The 18,240-nt window shown below is 41.3% G+C and overlaps 2 protein-coding genes and 1 non-coding gene across 3 annotated transcripts; 1 reads left to right on the top strand and 2 right to left on the bottom strand.

The window, feature by feature from the left end:
- Positions 1-277: 277 nt before the first annotated feature.
- On the top strand, positions 278-9,415 carry CFAP276 (cilia and flagella associated protein 276). The gene is made up of 5 exons (XM_044236459.1): positions 278-436; positions 7,600-7,716; positions 8,233-8,348; positions 8,703-8,833; positions 9,269-9,415. The coding sequence occupies exons 1-5, from the start codon at positions 356-358 to the stop codon at positions 9,337-9,339; spliced, it is 516 nt and encodes a 171-aa protein (XP_044092394.1). The 5' UTR covers positions 278-355; the 3' UTR covers positions 9,340-9,415.
- A 1,683-nt stretch (positions 9,416-11,098) lies between these two features.
- LOC122901660 lies at positions 11,099-11,509 on the bottom strand. Its single transcript, XR_006383648.1, has one exon.
- Positions 11,510-12,719: 1,210 nt separating this feature from the next.
- On the bottom strand, positions 12,720-18,234 carry TMEM167B (transmembrane protein 167B). Its single transcript, XM_044238826.1, has 3 exons — positions 18,083-18,234; positions 15,946-16,077; positions 12,720-15,195 (listed from the first exon to the last, which is right to left on the bottom strand). The coding sequence occupies exons 1-3, from the start codon at positions 18,090-18,092 to the stop codon at positions 15,113-15,115; spliced, it is 225 nt and encodes a 74-aa protein (XP_044094761.1). The 5' UTR covers positions 18,093-18,234; the 3' UTR covers positions 12,720-15,112.
- Positions 18,235-18,240: the final 6 nt, after the last annotated feature.

Genomic DNA, 18,240 nt, shown 5'->3' with positions numbered 1-18,240 from the left:
AAATTCCTGGGTCATCTTTCAGGACTTCTTTACTTAACTGAAGTCTTTTGCAAGGCGGGAGGCCGACGTTTTTCAACTAAGGCTCCCAAGTGCAAATGCAGGGCTCCCCGGTACGCTCGGTGGCGCTTTGCCCTCTGCCTTTCCCAGAGCTTCCTCCGGAGGGTTCTCCCGCACCGGACCGCTAGGTGGCGCCCTTCTCGAAGGGAATGCACCTCAGTCACAGATGGCGGGAGAGTTGCCTGGCAACCGAAAGTGGGCGTTCCAAACAATTGGGAACCGGGATCCTCCGCGTGCCTTGTGTGCGGCTGCGCGGGCTTTCCATCCCTCACACCAGCTTCTCACTCCGCATTTTACCATGCCTTTCACCCGAGACCCTTTCCAGCACCCTACGTTGGATAACGATGAGACCTACCTGGGAAAACTCCGGGCTTCCAAGGTACTGTGATTTCTTGCGTAGATTCCCACCAAGGGCGATGGCACTCTTCTTTCTGTTGGCGTGATGGGCAGGGATGGTAACTTAAAGCACTCTGGTGAGGACACTGAGTAAGGTACCGGAGAAGTTTGTTTTCTGCCTGCCTCTTGGCTCCACGTTCAGATCTGCTAACGTTTCAGAGATGCTTTTGAGGAGAGGGAAGTAGAGCTCTAGCCCAGAGGAACAAGGGGCTTTCGTTGCCCAAAGCAGTGCTTGGTATGATGTGGATAATCAGGCCCAGGTCCCACCAAGCCACCCTTTGCTCTGTTTGGAAACCTGTTCTCTGAAGAGATGGGAGATATGGAGTGGGAGAGAATGCTCTGGAAGCCACCAGGCCATGCTTTGTACATCTGCCCTCACACCATCTCTGTCTTTTGGTTGATGCTGGAATGTGTTTTTGTATGTGTGTCAGTGATTTGAGGAATTTAAATAACCTTTTTCTGGCAGAAGTATTTGGAAAGCTTGAAATGGTGCAAAGTAAGATTAATTCGATAGTAGTTGTGGCTTGATAACAGAATCAAGGAGCTTCCTTTCGTTTATTCAACATTTATCATTTACTATACGCCAGCATTCTGCTCAACACTGAGGATGTGTAGATGAGTTAGATATGGCTCCTGCTTTAGAGAAACTAGTAGAAAAGCTGACAACAGCAGCAGCGAAAATGCTTGCACAACAGCACATGAGTTGTAACAGAGTTATACTCTGTGTCATATTTTATGTTAGGAGAACTGGAAGCTTAAAGAAAGCTGCTCAGAACAGGTGAGTTTTCACACCCAAATATGAGTGAGCTGGACTAGATGAGGGAGAAGGTGGAATGTGAATTAGAAGAAAGGAAACAAGAACTAGACATTAAAGGCACAGGGGCAGTAGGTGCACATCCATGGAAAGGAGAGGAAGAGTGGCCTGCTTGGGGCCAAAGAGTCCAGAGTGGCTGGAGCATCAATGTGAGATGGAGGAGAGGAGAGAGCAGGAGCTGGAGTCACCTACTTGGACTGGGTGTGCTGTGTACACCATGCCTGTGAGCTAGGATTCCATCCTGGAGGCTCTGGGGAATCACATCAGGATTTTAAGCACTAGAGTGACATGATCAATGGGTGTTTTAGAAAGCAAAGCGGTGTAGATTGGATAGAATGGGAGTGGGGACAAGAAGAATTAGCAAGGGGGAAAGATCCTCAGAAGGCAGCAGTCTCCAGGAGGAATACCAGGTCTAAATCAGGGGATGGCAATGAGGTGCAGATGTGAAAAAGTTGCCAAGGGTAAGACTGATGTAACTTTGTGGCTGGATATGGGCCCATGAGAAGGGAAGTCTAGGATAGCTCCTAGGTGTCCGAAGGCTTAATTGATACCATTTACTGAATGAGTCATCCAGGGGAAGCTGGTTTGGAGAGAAAGATGTGCAGATCAGTTATGTAGATGTTGCTTTTGTGGTGCCCGTGGGACATTTAAGTGAAGATGAATAGTGGGCAACATGGTTGAGAATTCTAGGTTGAAAATATATATCTAGAAGCCACAGTACCCATGTGGTGATTTAACCCATAGGACGGAATGAGCTCATCCAGTGAAGGTGAGAATATGAAAAACAGAAACGAAACCCCTGAAGAAGGCACTGTCTAAGAGGGCAGAGGGAGAAAATAGAGCTGACAAGGGGGTTGAGCAGTAACAGGTAGAGGCAGGAGGACAGCCAGGAAGAGCTGGACCCACAGAGCATGGAGAAAACATTTGAGAGAATCAGAATCATGGTGCCAGAAAAATACAGACATCTGGAAAGGACCCACCTAACCTAGTTAAAGATAAAGAGCATTGGTCACCACCAAGAGTAGTTTCAGGGCTTGCTTGAGAAGGAGGCCAGGCTGTGGTGGGAGGAAGAGGGAGGAAGTGAAGATAGTAAATGTTGACTCTTGAAGAAGTCAGGATCTGCAGGCAAGGTGAAAGTGTGGTAGCTAGGCAGTGATAAAGAAATGAGAGAGAAGCTGGGTATAGGGGATGGACACCAGGATGGTGCCGGTCTCTGAAGCACAGGAAAAGGCTAGGTTCAAGGAAGAAAGGTTATTCTTTTTTATTATTAGTTTGGAAGTATAGTTGACTTTCAGTGTTCTCTTCATTTCAGGTGTACAACATAGCTATCTGACAATCCTATAAATTACTCAGTGTTCACCACAGTAAGTGTAGTCAACACCTGTCACCATAGGACGTTATGACAATAGCATTGACACTCTCTCCTATGCTGCACCTTTCATGCCCATGACTTACTGGAAGTTTGTATCTCTTAATTTCTTCAACTGTTTCACCCATATCTCCACCCACCTTCCTTCTGGCAACTGTTAGTTTGTTTTCTGCATTTATGGGTCTGTTTCTGTTTTTTTTGTTTTGCTTTGCTTTTCAGGCTCCACATATAAGTGAAATAATACAGTATCGGACTCTATTTGTGTTATTTCACTTAGCCAAATACCCTCTACCTCCATCCATGTTGTTGAAAATGGCAAGATTTTTCTTTTTTATGGTTGAGTAATATTCCATTGTGTATAGATAGATAGGTAGATAAACAGATAAAGAATGAAGCTATATCTTGGCTACTGTAAATAATGCTGCAGTAAATATAGTACATATGTCTTTTTTAATTAGTGTTTTCATTTTCTTTAGGCAAATACCTAGTAGTGGAATTACTGGGTCATGAGGCATTTCTATTTTTAATTTTTTCAGGAGCCTCTATACTGTTTCCCCAATGGCTGCACCAATTTACATGTTCCCTTTTCTCTACATCTCCACCAACACTTGTTATTTCTTGTCTTTTTGATACTAGCCATTCTGACTGGTGTGAGGTGATATTTCATTGTGGTTTTGGTTTGCATTTCCCTGATGATCAGTGATGTTGAGCATCTTTTCATGTGTCTGTCAGCCATTTCTATGTCCTCTTTGGAAAAATGTCAATGCAGGTCCTCTGCCCATTTTTTAATCAGATTGGGGTTTTTGGTGTTGAGTTGTATAAGTTCTTGATGTATTTTGAATACTAATTCCTTATCAGATATAGCATTTGCAAATATCTTCCTTTCACTAGATTGTATTTTCATTTTGTTGATGGCTTTCTTGGTGCAAGAACTTTTTATTTTGGTGTAATCCCAATAGTTTATTTTTGCTTTTGTTTCCCTTCCCTGAGAAGATATATCCATAAATATGTTGATAAGGCTAACGTCTTAAGAAATTACTGCCTGTGTTTTCTTTTAGAATCTTTACAGTTTCAGTTCTCACATTTAGGTTTTAATCCCCTTTCATTTTATTTTTGTGTATAGTGTAAGATAGTGGCCAGTTTCATTGTTTTGCATGTAGCTGCCCAGTTTTCCCAGCACCATTTATCAAAGAAGCTGTCTTTTCCTCATTGTATATTCTTGTATCCATTTTCATAGATTAATTGACCATGTAAGTAAGCATGGATTTATTTCTTGGCTCTCTATCCTATTCCACTGTTCTATGTTTCTCATTTTGTGCCAGTACAGTATTGGGTTTTTTTTTTAAGTTTATGTATTTGTTTTAGCAATCTCTATACCCAATGTAGGGGTCAAGCTCATGACCCCCAAATCAAGAGATGCATGCTTTTCCAAGCAAGTCAGCCAGATGCCCCACATAACATATTGTTTTGATTACTATAACTTTGTAGTATATTTTGAAATCTAGGATTGTGGTACCTCCAGCTTTGTTCTTTCTCAAGATTGCTTTGATATTCAGAATCTTTTGTGGTTCCATAAATTTTAGGATTATTTTTTTCTAGTCCTGTGAAAAATGCTATTGGCATTTTGATGGGGATTGCACTGAATCTGTAGATTGCTTCCGGTAGTATGGACATTTTAACAACATTAATTTTTCCAATCTATGAGCATGATATAGCTTTCCATTTGTGCTGTCTTCAATTCTTTCATCAGTGTCTTATAATTTTCAGTCTTTCACTGCCTTGGTTAAATTTATTCCTAGATTTTTTATTATTTTTGGTGCAATTGTAAATGTAATTCTTTTCTTTTCTTTTTTTAAGATTTGATTTTATTTATTTGACACACAGAGAGAGATCACAAGTAGGCAGAGAGGCAGGCGGGGGGTTGGGGGGAAGCTCAATTCCAGGATCCTGAGACCATGACCTGAGCCAAAGGCAGAGGCTTACCCACTGAGCCACCCAGGCGCCCCAACAGATTTCTTTATATTAATTTTGTATTCTGTAACTTTAGGGAATTCATTTATTAACTGTAACAGTTTTTTTGGTATCTTATGGGGTTTTCTATATATAATATTGTATCATGTGCAAATAGTGAGGGTTTTACTTCTTTCTTAACAATTTGGATACCTTTTACTCCTTTTTCCTGTCTGGTTTCTGTAGCTAAGACTTCCAATACTATGTTGAATAAAAGTGGTGATTGTGGGCATCCTTGTTTTGTTCCTGAACTTGGAAGAAAATCTTTCAGTTGTCATCATTGAAATTAATGTTAACTGTGGACTTTCATATTTACCTTTATCATGTTGAGATACATTCCCTCTAAACCTACTTGTTGCGATTTTTAATAATAAACAGATGTTGTATTTTGTCAAATACTTTTCCTGCATTTATTGAGATGATAATATTTTTATCCTTCCTCTTCTATTTTTTGGAATAGTTTGAAAACAATAGGTATTAAGTCTTCCTTATATGTTTGGTAGAATTTGTTTGTGAAGCTATCTGGTCCTCCACTTTTGTTTGTTGGGAGTTTTGTGAATTACCATTTCAATTTTGTTACTAGTAATTGGTCTGTTCAAATTTTCTATCTCTTCTTGATTTAGTTTTGGAAGATTCTGTGTTTCCAGGAATTTATCCATTTTTCTAGATCATCCAATTTGTTGGCATTTAATTTTCATAGTATTTTGTTATAATTCTTTGTGTTTCTGTGATGTTGGTTATTATTTCTCCTTCATTTCTAATTTTATTTAATTCCTTGCGCTCTCTCACTCTCTCTCTCTTTTTTTCCTGATAAGTTGAGGTAAAGGTTTATCAGTTTTATGTTTTCCAAGAACCAGCTCTTGGTTTCATTTGGTTTCCTGGATCTTTGTATATGTGTGTTTGTGTGGAGTTTTTCATTTATTTCTGTTCAGATCTTTATTATCTCCTTCCTTCTACTGACTTTGTTGACTTTTCATTAGGCTTTGTTTGTTCTTTTTTTCTAGTTTCTTTAGATATAAGATTAGATTGTTTGAGATTTTTCTTGTTTCTTGAGGTAGGCCTGTATCACTATAAAATTTCCTCTTAGAACTCAAAGACTTAGGACAGACAGTTGTGTTTTCATTTTAATTTTCTCTGTATTTCTCTATTTCCTCAGATTTCTTGGTTGACCCATTGGTTGTTCAGTAGCATGTTGTCTAACGTCCGTGTGTTTTTGTTTTCCAGGGTTTTTTTCTCCTAATTGATTTCTGGTTTCATACCATTGTAGTTGGAAAAGTTGCTTGATGTGATTTCAGTCTTCTTAAATTTGTGATTTCAGTCTTCTTAAATTTATTGAGACTTGTTTTGTGGTCTGACATGTGATCTCTCCTAGACAATGCTCCACGTATTCTGGAAAAGAATGTGTATTCTGGTGCTTTGGATGGAATGTATATATCTGTTGTGTCCATCTGATCTAACGCATTGTTCAAAGCAATCAATTCCTTCTTGATTTTCTGTCTGGATGGTTTATCCATTGATACAAGTGGATATTAAAGTCCCCTAGTATTGGTATATTACTGTCAGTTCTTCCTTTATGTCTATTTATATTTGCTTTATGTATTTAGGTCCTTCTATTTGAGGTGCATAGCTATTCACAATTATGATATCCTCTTATTGGATTGATGCCTCCATCACTATGAAATGCCCTTATTTGACTCTTGCTACAGTCTTTGTTCTAAAGTTTATTTTGTTTAATATGAGTATTGCTACCTAGCTCTTTTTTTTTTTGCTTCCATTTGAATGGACTATCTTTTTCCATTCATAAGGGTTATCCTTGAGTTAAAGGTACACCCCTTTCTTTGAGTGTCCAGGAAGGACACTGGATGTGCGGATGGTATTCATGCTTGACAGTCTTGACTTTCTCAATGAAAGACAGTCTCATTCTTCTGCTGAATGAGGACATTTGAGGCTTATGTAGTCTTTAAGGAATGGGAGGAGAACTGCCTATGCCTGCATCATATATTTGTAGTTTTCTTGTTTCATCTGTAATCTTTTTTTAGTGATAGCACACTGTCTGATACATACTATCCAATTAATGTCTAACTGACCTGAGTTACACAGCACTGCCATATATAGAAGGGAACGGGGTTCCAACACTGGATAGGTTGAATTTGATCTCAACTAGGTTGAAACTGTACTCACAGTCATTAATCAAACAGTATTTAGTTTTTGAACACCAAGTATTGGGTTGTGGTGCTAGGTACTAGAGTATAGTGAACAATATGGCATTTTTACATTAAATGGCAAAATCAGTTACATGCTTTTCACATTCATGCTTATCCGGTTCTATTTAGAAGACTAACTATTCAGTGTACTTTTTCTATGACACTTCTACAGCTGCAACGACCCATCCCTGCTTACTGCAATCTTTTTCTGTTCCTGCTTAGACACTGCACTCTCCCGATTCTTTTAACTCTGACTACCTTAGTGTCCTCTCTCCTCCCCTCTCCCCATTATAATATTGTGCAATCATGAGCCCTTTTGGACACCCCTCTTTTTGTAGGCATCAGCCACTACTTCATGTAGATGACCTCCAGACCCCTATTACTTGTTCCAAGCTCTGAGTTTCACACTTCCCATTTTCCACCTGTTGACTGCATTTGGACAACGTATCTTTTCTTCAAACTCAGTATGTCTAAACCTGAGATCATCGTCTTTCTTATCTTCTCCACACTCTTGACCCCGTCCCACTCCACCCCTTTGCCTATTCCTGGCCTACTTCTGTCAGTTCTAATATTGAAAACTTAGGAGCATCAAAAGCCTGGGAGTTTTGCTTCGTATCGCTCTTCCCTTTGAAGATATCCCCCTGAGGTTCAGTTAAAATAGGCTGGAATAAGGAGATGGATGTCACTGAAACTATCACATCAGCAAGGCCTCCTATAACCAGGTCCTGCGTGTGGTTTCTCTTTTGCAGAAACTGCCATATAAGAACCCAGCTCACCTTGCTCAGCAACAGGAACCCTGGAGTCGGCTCAGCTCAACTCCCACAATCACCTCCATGAGGCGGGATGTTTATTTTTTTGATCCTGAGGTATCTATAGCATTGAAATGCTATTTCTCTTTACATCTGCCTAAGACTCATGAATCTCTTTTTTGAAAGGTCATCTGTCCTTCATGGAATCAGCATCTTTACTTGTCCCCAGCCCAAGGTCCTACCAAATCTAAAACCTAACACTAATTTATCTGGCCTCTGGGAAGTTGGAAGGCTTGTGTTTTGTCCAGTTGATTATCAGAAGCAAATCATTTTCTCACCAGACTTTTCACTCTTCTGATTATAACCAGAAATGAGGTAAGGCCCAGTAAGCCCAAGTGAAGGACAATAAGATGTCCATAGCTCCTGTGAGAGCTCACCCCTCATTAGACCTAAGCATGACACAATTCTATATTGACAAGAGTTAAAATGTCCTTGGTATGTAAGGAGTTGGTGGACCTCAGGCCCCAAAGGTGTTCATTCTGCTTATGGGGAAAAAGTAGAGCCCAAGAGAACCTGACTAGAGTTGGGGTAGAGGTAGCAAGCTAACCCTGAGGTGACTGACTTCCTCTGTAGATACCAAAGGATGACCTGGATTTCCGCTTAGCAGCCTTGTACAACCACCACACAGGGACATTCAAGAACAAAAGTGAGATACTCTTACACCAGGAGACTACCCAGGATACCCATGGGTAAGTGGTGGAGGCAGAGCCTCTCCACCCTAAGGACAATGCCATCCAGTCTTGTAAGGTAAATCTTCATCTGGGAAATAGAAATAATCAGTAGGTACTCATTTGTAGACCCATTCCTGTGCTTTTTACATCTGTATCTATAATGAAATTTCTGTATTTTTATTTACTAAGAGGAATAGAGATCCTCCAGCATTGTGCTCATCTGTATAAACAAACAAAATCTTCAGTTAATTCCTAGAGGGCAAAAAGGGCCTTTGGCTGCATTATTTTTGAGGCTGCATGCCACTCCTATTCCCTCCTTTCTTCTTCTGATTGATTTCACTCTCCCCTGTTCTTCCCCATACCATCTTCTAGAATCATCAAGACCCAATTCCCTGGAGAACTTTTACCCCCTCCTCCACCACCTTCCATCACTTCCCGGTCTAACATCAGATACTGGATCAACCCTAAGAAGGAGTCTATCCACAGCATCCAGGGATCCATAGGTAAGGGTTAGAAGACTGGATGGGCAGATGGGTGGTACCAGAGTTTTTTTAAATTGACCCAGGAATCAGGGAGCTGAGGTGATTGGTCATTAGGGAACTTCAGGGATAACTGAAGGTCTTGGAGTAGTAGTGACTAAGCTGGCACATTATTAAACTAATACCAGAGGACATACTGCCTAAAAGCTAGGAAATGAATTCCATTTTTCAGAGCTTTTAACATGCTTAGGTCTAAGGGACAAAATTATAGGAAAGGGCAGAAACCTGGGAGTGGAAGACCTACAGCTGTCTCCCATCAGTCCTCTCTATAGGTCAGTTTCCCCACCTACTAAAGAACCCTCTCTACAGTACCCAGAAATGTGTGGGTGATTACAGGTTCCCAGAAAAGGGAAAGGATTGGAAATTCACAGCCTACCCCCTGTTCTCTTTTCTCCACAGTGTCCCCTCACACTGCAGCCACCAATGGAGGCTACTCCCGAAAGACTGATGGTGGCTTCTTCTCTACCTAATGTTAACAGGCCCCTGGACTAATTAATCATAGTGGAACATCTGCTGCCCACCTCCATTAAATAGATTTGTGCTGGATGAAGCCTGAAGTGTGTTACCCATGGACTAAAGAGTTGCTACTTGACAGCTCTTAAAATGTGGGAGGGAAGTTTCCCAACTTTAGAAACTAGTCCTATTGGACATTTTTGCAATTTGTTAAGTCATCTTGCTGAAAAGCTAAGGATCTAGAACAAAACAGCATATGGGGTGATTTCAAGGCTCAGTTGATTAACTATCTCTGTTAATCTCAGCTCGGGTCTTGGGTCTTGGGGTCATGAGTTCAGGCCCCACATAAGGCTGGTTATGGAGTCTACTTTAAAAAAAAGAAAAAGAAAAAGAAAACACTGTTTTTGGCAGTGGACAGGTATTTTTATTTTGTAAACTGGGCTCATTCCAAACATAGATATATCAACATTTCTTGCAAACTTGTATGTCAGCCACTGAGCTAAGTGTCAGGGACATAGCCCATTCTCTTTTTTTTTTTTTTTTTTTTTTTTAAAGATTTAATTTTTTTTATTTATTTGTCAGAGAGAGAGGGAGAGAGAGCGAGCACAGGCAGACAGAGAGGCAGGCAGAGGCAGAGGGAGAAGCAGGCTCCCTGCCGAGCAAGGATCCCGATGTGGGACTCAATCCCAGGACACCGGGATCATGACCTGAGCCGAAGGCAGCTGCTTAACCAACTGAGCCACCCAGGCGTCCCCATAGCCCGTTCTCTTAATGAGCTTACCACACCATAATTCTGGTAACTCTGTGTAGCATTAACATTTACGCTGAGGTCACACTTAAGGTATTTCAGACCTTCCGGATTTAGTCATCTGCTGGGCTTTACTTTTCCATAAGGGTTGCATCTTCCTAGACCTGGCTCCTTGCTACTGTTCATTCTCTAATTCTGCTGTCTTTTTGCCTGGGAGTCAATTCCCTTTTGTCAGTTTATGCTGTGAAATACAGCCCCTGATTATTATAAATGTGGTTCAACAACCTGGTGCTTGGGTTTGAAGGTTATCTAAAAACATTAACCACATTAATGTGGTTTCTAAAATTTTAAGTTACTCCGGGGAACCTGCTGTTAGATTGGACAAGAAATGGCAGAACTTTCAGAACATTGTAGGGTAAATTCCCATTTCTAAGTTTGGACAACATATGCATTGTTGAATAATTCAGATGTGAATTTCTTCCTGTTACTCAGGTACAGGGTCCTTAAGTTCCATTGAACTATCGCGGCTCCTCTTCCACAGAGATACTCCAACCTATTCAGAGCATTTGCTGCTATGTGGCAATATCAAGTTTCAGTTCTCATTATTTAGAATGGCTGAAAGGGGCAGAGAGGGGGTGACTCTCTAGCTAATCATCTCAGGTTGATACTGAGTATTAAAAAACACACTCGTGGACCTCCTTAATAATTCTAATTTAGTAAATGGGGGTGGGTCCCCGGAATCTTTTTATAAGCTTTCCAAGTTCCCTTATGGAGATATATATATGTATAACCTTAAGCGGCATATACTGTACAGGGGGCCACCAGTGTTAGTACCATACAAAGAGTCATCACACGTCGGGCCTAAAGGAAAGGGACTAGGGAAAAGCACTGCAGCACCAAACAAGGCGTTCGTGGCCTTCCCGGGCGATAGCTCCTTCACCCCCGCCTCAGCCCCCAGCGCCGGGCCCTACCACCGCCTTTTAACGTTTAGACCCAAAGCCACGGGCGATCACGCTCCGGGGCCGGGCTCAGATCAGAATCGCCTCGATAATCAGCGGCCCGAGACAAGCCCGGCCTCGTCTATCTGATCAATTCATCACTTCTGAGCGCCGGGCCCCGTTAAGACCAGCTCCGGGACCGCGGCGTTGCCGCCGCCCAAGGGGCCTCGCTGCACAGAGCCCCGAGGACGGGGTTTCGCAGGAGGAGAGCTTTTCATCTCGGGTTGGCCCGGCGGGGCTACGGTCTCAACCCGATCAAATAAGATCAAGGTGTAGGCGGGGGGAGGGGCTCAGGGAAGAGCGCTCACACTCGTCTTGCACGCCTCATGCGCACACTCACGCATTCGCGCATCCATTCACTCAGCCCACACGCGCCATCCACGCAGCACCGTAAAAACACACGACACAACCAGGCCCCAAGCCGTGCTCCCTCCGGGAAAGAACCGGAACTCTCACCCTCTTTTAAATCTCTCCGCCCCCCCCCGGCCTCGGAGGATTATGGGAGGAACCACTGAGCTTAGCCTTTCCCTCGGTGTGCGCTTTGCTGCCCCCGCGTGGCCCGGAGGGGAACCCGGGTCCCAGAGAAAAACTGGACAAGTTCCCACAATACTAAATTGTGATTGTCTTAAGATCTTTGTGCAGGTACATGCTTATATCCGTATATGTAGCTTTCCCTTGGTCTTTGACCCAAGTCTTTGATTCAGGTTCTGAATATAAGATGATTCAGTATTTGGGGTTTATAGGTGATCTACTGCTTTCCCGTGGAAAGGCAAATCCTGGTCACTAACCAGTATCGGCTTCTCTAAGAGCTTCTTTCCCCAGGGGAGAAGGAAAACACCACTTTAGCAAAGAGAAAGGTGGGAATAGATTGTTTAAATCCAATGTCTTGGGAGTCAGGATACTGTGAAATGAGTAAAAGTAGGAAGGCATATCCCTGGCATTTACAAGAGTCCCCATGTTACCAGGAACTTGACGCTACCTATGGCATTCAAATTGCTGAACCTTCATTTAACTTTCACATCCATTACAGCATGTCTAACTTTCAAACTCCAGAATAAGTAGTGAAAAAAAGGTAGTCTTTATATAATGCTAATTAGCTCCATTCATACTGGGGAACACACTTTTAATGTCTCAGTTCCTTCTTTCTCCTTCAATGAAAAAGGTATGTGTGTGGGTAGGATAGATCATAATTTTGTGAATTTATAATTTGTAACTGCCAGTTCCACCATACATTTAGAATAAACAAATAGGGGGATACTACCCATTTATGTGCCATGGCTGGTTAACCTGATTACCTCATTTGAATGTTTATGGCTGGTAATAACATAATATTTGTCTTTTAATAGCAGTGGTAGATAAAATGTTTTGTTGTCTGTCTTGATGCTTCAAAACTTATCCATATATATATGTATATATATGTAATGTATATATTTATATATATAAGCTGATATATGTATTAGCTCCCTCAAAGGAAAAAACTGCACCTTCACAAATTTTAAACTATATCATATATTTGGTGACCATCACAAGGGGTCAACTGGAATAATGATATTCACTAATGTAAACTAAAAGGGTATACTTGGGTAGAACCAAGGGGAGTATTGAACAACGTTCAATGAATTCATCATGTGACAAATAAAATGGACAAAAATGGTAGGGAAAGAAATTTTATTTTCAAGGATTTGTGCAGATAATGGTGAATAAAAATTTGTATTTTAACTATAAAAGGCTGACTTCATTCCACCCTGGCATTCAGAGCTTACGGTAATGCCAGTTTGAATCTGAGGCAATATCACTTTCCCCCTTCTTCCACCCCAAAAGATTCCCTCAGAGGAACAACTTCTACAATTTTCACTCAAAAAACATATGACACATCAACCAAAGCAATGAGTTAAACAGCCTTCTGCTTCTCTGCTTACATAAAGGCAAGAAATGAAATAAGCTGTGTATTTGTTTCTTGCTGTAAATTGCCTTCATTCTGTGCACTTTTTGGTACATTCTCTTAGGAAAACATCTCAAAATATAACAATTTATGTCAAGATGACCCACCCGGGAGGCTGTAAAAATTGGTTTCAAGGCCTAGAACTGTGAAATGAAATGGGTTTAAAATCCCAAGCAGCTCTCCTCACTGAGCTTAGAGACATTAGCCCTATTGGAAAACAAGTCATTAAAGCTACAAAATAACAAGTGCAAAACATGCTGAACCTGTATTTCCAGGGAGTAACCTTCCTGCTGGCCAACAGGTCCCAAACACACCTACAAGGTGTAACTCTTTTTTTCTGTTCCAATAGATGTCCTTTCCCTCGTGTCAAAGATCCTCAGAAGAGACAATGGAAAACATATTATCATTGAAATTGATTTACCCTGTCGGCCAATTCTTGGAGACAAAAAAGCCACAATTCTGAGATGATTAGACATGTAGTGTTTACTTGAGGACTTTTTACACCTCTAGAAACTCTCAAACCACTAAACTGGCTTATTTCAGAACCTAAACTTTCTAGCAGCTTTTCTTCGGAGAAAAGACAAAAGACAATTTCCTGCCACACAGGGGTCAACCACAACTGATTTGTCCACAGTCAAGTTTTACTGGAATGGACAATTCATTTGGTTCCTATGTTGATGCCTGCTTTTTACAATAATTAGACTAACACTCTCTTTTTTTAAATGGAGAAGTCTTCCCTTCAAATGTTAAGTCATCTAAAATGATTTGTGTAAGAATTGCCATATCCATGGAAAAGCCCATTAATCCCCATTGCAAACATCTGTTTTACTTAACTTTAGAAAACACCCTCATTTTATTTGTGGATTCTGTGAACTTTCCAAACATGCCCATGAATAGCAGCAACTTCTCTCACTCATTTCAATTTATCATGTTCTTGTAATACAAAGAATTTCCAAGAGATAGGTAGAGAGTACTCCAATATGAGGAAAACTAAGAGTTGCCCAAGAAAAACAAGTGATCAATTAAAAATTGCCATAATAATCCAGACTCAAAGTAAGGTTGTGTCTTGGATAACATGACAAAACATCCATCTAACATCACAATAAATTCTTAAACTAGATGACCTTACTAGTGTATTAATTACATACTAGATTTCTTTTACCCTAACGGCAAATATATTAAAAATTATTTCTTCAATACTTTCTCTTTCCCCTAGTGGTGGCATTTAAGACTGAGTAACACTATTTAGCACTCAGTAATTCAGAGCATATAAAAAGGCTTTAGGAAAATTGCAACAGTGGATTCATTTTCCATATACCATTTGATGGGATGAAGTTTCCTTTGGGGGATATCGGTAAATAGAACATTTTTCCTTATCAAGTTACCGCTTTTTGGTCTCATTATGGATAGTTAATTCCCAAATCTTATGTAGGCCCGGATTTTCTTGGCAAACTCTTGAGCTACCAGCACACAGTACATTTATTTCATCTGTCCTTTTTTTGCAGTGAGGACCATGCCTCTCTCTCTTATGTTCCCAGATGGGTATATGAAAGAGAAATTTCCAAAGCCAAAAAATTTTCTTGGCATTGTGTAACTCCTGTTCCCCACCTCCCAACACCCCACCAGCTCACCACCCCTCCCCGCCCTCACCAATTTGCCAAATCCAAATCAAACAGTGAAAAAAAAAAAAAAAAAAGTAAAGTCTTGAAAATTCTCTCTCTTCTCAAGAAGTGTGAATACTGAGCCTCAGTTTGAAAAGATCCTGATGATGGGCTGGAGAACACAATAGATGACAGGTTTCTATGCAGGAGGTATGTAATCTTATCACTGTGGGGTGTAATTTATCTGGACATCATATGCTCTCTGCTGAGGACTGATTCACACAGATCCAAAGAAGTTGGCCTTCTGGAGTCCCCTGAAGCATAAATAATGTCTGTAACCATGAGGAATTTCCCCCCTATATGGTAGGGACAAATGCTGTGGTGTCATCTTGGGGACTTTGATGATTTTAGCTGAGCTCTCTTACGCTGGGCCCAGGCCCCGGACAGTTTCTTCACTCTCATCCTCTTGGTTGGCAGCTGAAGAGACGGATGCTTTGGAATTCATTTTACAAACAGGACGTAAAAGGCCATTACAACACAGGCGATTGCCACAGCAGCGTGCAGCCTGGTTCCAATCACAGCGGCTGGCAGACAAAAGCAAAAAGAGAAAAGAAATCACACCCTGCCTTTCATCTAAGTCCTCATTTTCAAGGTGGTATTTTGAAATCTATAGTCACAATGAAGACACCTATCAAGGTTCTCAAGAACCCACTCAAGGATGCATTTAAATACTAGCCATAAGCCGTAGATTCTAGGTGAATATACTGTTTTTATTTTGTATTTTTTGTAGTTTTTATTTTGTTCTATTTTGAAAAAAGATGTAGGTAGGTAGGATATACCCTTAATAAAAAGTAAAAAGTAAAAAAAGCATCTGAGTTAATGAACTCAGTCTTTTTTTTTTTTAAGATTTTATTTATTTATTTGATAGAGAGAGACAGGAAAGAGAGAGAGAGAACAGAAGTGGGGGAGTGGGAGAGGGAGAAGCAGGGTTCCCGCCAAGCAGGGAGCCTCAATCCCAGGAGGCTGGGATCATGGCCTAAGCTGAAGGCAGATGCCCAACAACTGAGCCACCCAGGCGCCCCAATGAACTCAGTCTTAAAAGAGACTCCAATATATTCTTTTCTGAAAGCAGGAAAACTTTTCATTGGGAAGAAATTCCAACAGTTCTAGGCCAGTGTAAACTGCTTTTATTTAGATGCTTTTACCCCATGGAGAATATTAAAATTACCTTGATGCTAAAATAAACTTATGTAAAAGTGGAACCAAATACACTGCAGGCCAATCCCCCTCCCCCCTACACTTAGTAGCACCCCACTGTCCAGGGATGATTATACCTTTGTAAAACACACCCCAAACTCCCTTCTTCTCTGATAGCAGCCAGGTTTTGAGACGAGGTACCTTCTTGAAGTAAGCACAGGTGCAAACAAAGAGCAAACCAAACACCAGAATCCCATCCAAGGAGTACACTGTTACAGAAAGAAAAAAAAAAAAAACACATATACACCTTTGGTACAAGTCTAGCTTGCGACAGGTGATCCCATTTGAAAACTCCAAAGAGAACAGAATGATATAATATCAAGATGCTAAAATCAACTAGCAATGCCAACACTTGACAAGACTGAGCCAAAATCCTGGGACTAACAAAGTTACTTTATTGTTCCCCAAATTGCCTGGAGACAACCCCCTTAGATTTCACTGCACCCTCTCCTCCCCTTTCAAGAGGTATAAGTCCTGAGAAGAGTGCATCACAAATCAGTCTCCCAAAAATGGTCAGTGTTGGTAAAAGTTTGAGAGAGGCGTGAGAATCCTTGGAGCCTGAGCTGAGGAAAGAACCCATGTTGCTTTTATCAGTCACTCATGTGATAAAGGAGAGCCAGATGTTTAGCCAAGTCTCTCAAATCTGCCTTTGTTGAAGAATATGTTAAGGCAAAAACTAAAGCTTTATTGGAAATAGCAAGAGTTAGAGTTCATAAAACTACAATTTTTCTATGCTTATCTTACACCTCATGCACAATATTCTACTTACAAACCAAATTTCAGCTAGAATAACAGATCCTTGTTAAAAAAAAAAGTATCTGAGGTATCAACATAGAACAATTGTGGAAAAAAGTGTTGAACAATTAGTTCTTTTTCTTGCATATGTAAAACAAGCTATTTCTTGTACATGTAAGCACAGCGAAGCACCTAACAGCAAAAAATAAATAAATAAATAAATAAAAATTTAAAAAAATTCAGACCATAAAAGGAGGGAAGGTAACTAAAATTTACTCAGTGATTATTACGTATCAGACTGCTTTCTTATTTCCTGGCTCGGATGATTTCTTCCTCCAGTGATGTTCCTTCTGGTACTGTGCTTAGTAACTTCAGACCTGTGACTTGCCCAGGAAGCTTCAAAAGGCTATTTTACATAATCAGTAGCTGCCAGTTCCACATCACTCTATCTCCCTCTCTCCAGTAAAACTATCTCATAGCCAGCTGTCACATAAGAAAGGGTCCAGTAAATTAACACATACATGCAATTCTTATGATGAATGACAGTTTAATATATTCTTTTACTTTCATAAGTTCTTGCAGACAATGCCAAAATTTACTGCCAGGCTTATGGAAAAGGTACTTCTAAGAAATACCTTCCTATGCCCCTCAAATCATACTAGGAGGCCTTCTCTTCTTTCCTGTAAAGCTGACTCCAAAGACCATAAAAGTCCTGCTTCCTGCACCTCCCTGGAATTCGGCAATCATATCTATAAAGTGTTTGAAGGCGTCTGGAAAATTAGGTCGGATAAACAGGGTTGCAACTGCCACATCGTTTAGAAGACGCAGTGTCTGAAATAAAGCTTTGCTTGACCTTCAAAAAAAAAAAAAAAAAAAGAAGAGGCAGTGTCTAAACTCAACACCTGCAACACTAGCCAGGATCTCCAGATGGGATCACTCTCAGGCAGGGCTTGAGAATCAAACAAGAAAAAGCTTTCTGGCATTTTTTTTCAAACTTTGTTTAAAGGTCTACATTCGCCTCCAAAAAGTGTGAGGCTTGACACTCTCTGATTTTTTGGTCCTCCCAACCTACAGTCCGAAAGTATGAAAACGTAGGGGCTGAGAGAAGGATCCTCTCTCTTCCCTGGTGCAAAAGCAATAGTTCAACTGGGACTAGCCTGCCCAGAAGTCTTGCAAGGGCTAGAACGAACTTTTAGGAAGGGGGAAGAGAAAGCACAGACTTTCTCTTCCTAAGGACTGGTGACTCGTGTGGAGTGTGGAGACGAAAGGCACTGGTATTTCTAGATGGGCACTGGACCGGGGAACCGCGGAAGGGTTTGGGGAACAAGGGTTTGGGGAACAAGGGTTGGGGCACTGAAAGGCCAAGGTGGGGCTGGGCTGGGAGGGGGCGGGGAGAATGGCCACGTCAGTCCCGGCCCCGCCCGCCACGTTTCTCCTCGTCCTTTACTCCCATTCTCCACTCTGGGTATTGGCTCTCACCGTTCGTCATGGCGGCTGGGCCCGGGCCTGGCTAGGGGTTCCGGGATCAGCTGTGAGTGGTATCGGTGAAGACTGGAGAACCCAGCTTCGTGTTGACACTTCCCGATCGGGGCCGCAGCGACGGGTAGAAGGCGTTGTACGCAGGCGCAAGGGCAGAG

The sequence above is a fragment of the Neovison vison genome, chromosome 2 (assembly GCF_020171115.1).
Source record: "Neovison vison isolate M4711 chromosome 2, ASM_NN_V1, whole genome shotgun sequence".
Lineage (NCBI taxonomy): Eukaryota > Metazoa > Chordata > Mammalia > Carnivora > Mustelidae > Neogale > Neogale vison.
This window is presented reverse-complemented; position numbering and strand designations above follow the sequence as displayed.

Excerpts from the sequence above, each read along its gene's own strand:
- CFAP276 (XM_044236459.1), top strand. The coding sequence starts at position 356 with ATGCCTTTCACCCGAGACCCTTTCCAGCACCCTACGTTGGATAACGAT. Across the intron at positions 437-7,599 it reads GAAAACTCCGGGCTTCCAAG|AAACTGCCATATAAGAACCC; the intron begins GTACTGTGATTT and ends TCTCTTTTGCAG. Across the intron at positions 8,834-9,268 it reads CAGCATCCAGGGATCCATAG|TGTCCCCTCACACTGCAGCC; the intron begins GTAAGGGTTAGA and ends TTTTCTCCACAG.
- TMEM167B (XM_044238826.1), bottom strand. Across the intron at positions 15,196-15,945 it reads TTGGGGTGTGTTTTACAAAG|CCGCTGTGATTGGAACCAGG; the intron begins GTATAATCATCC and ends TTTGTCTGCCAG.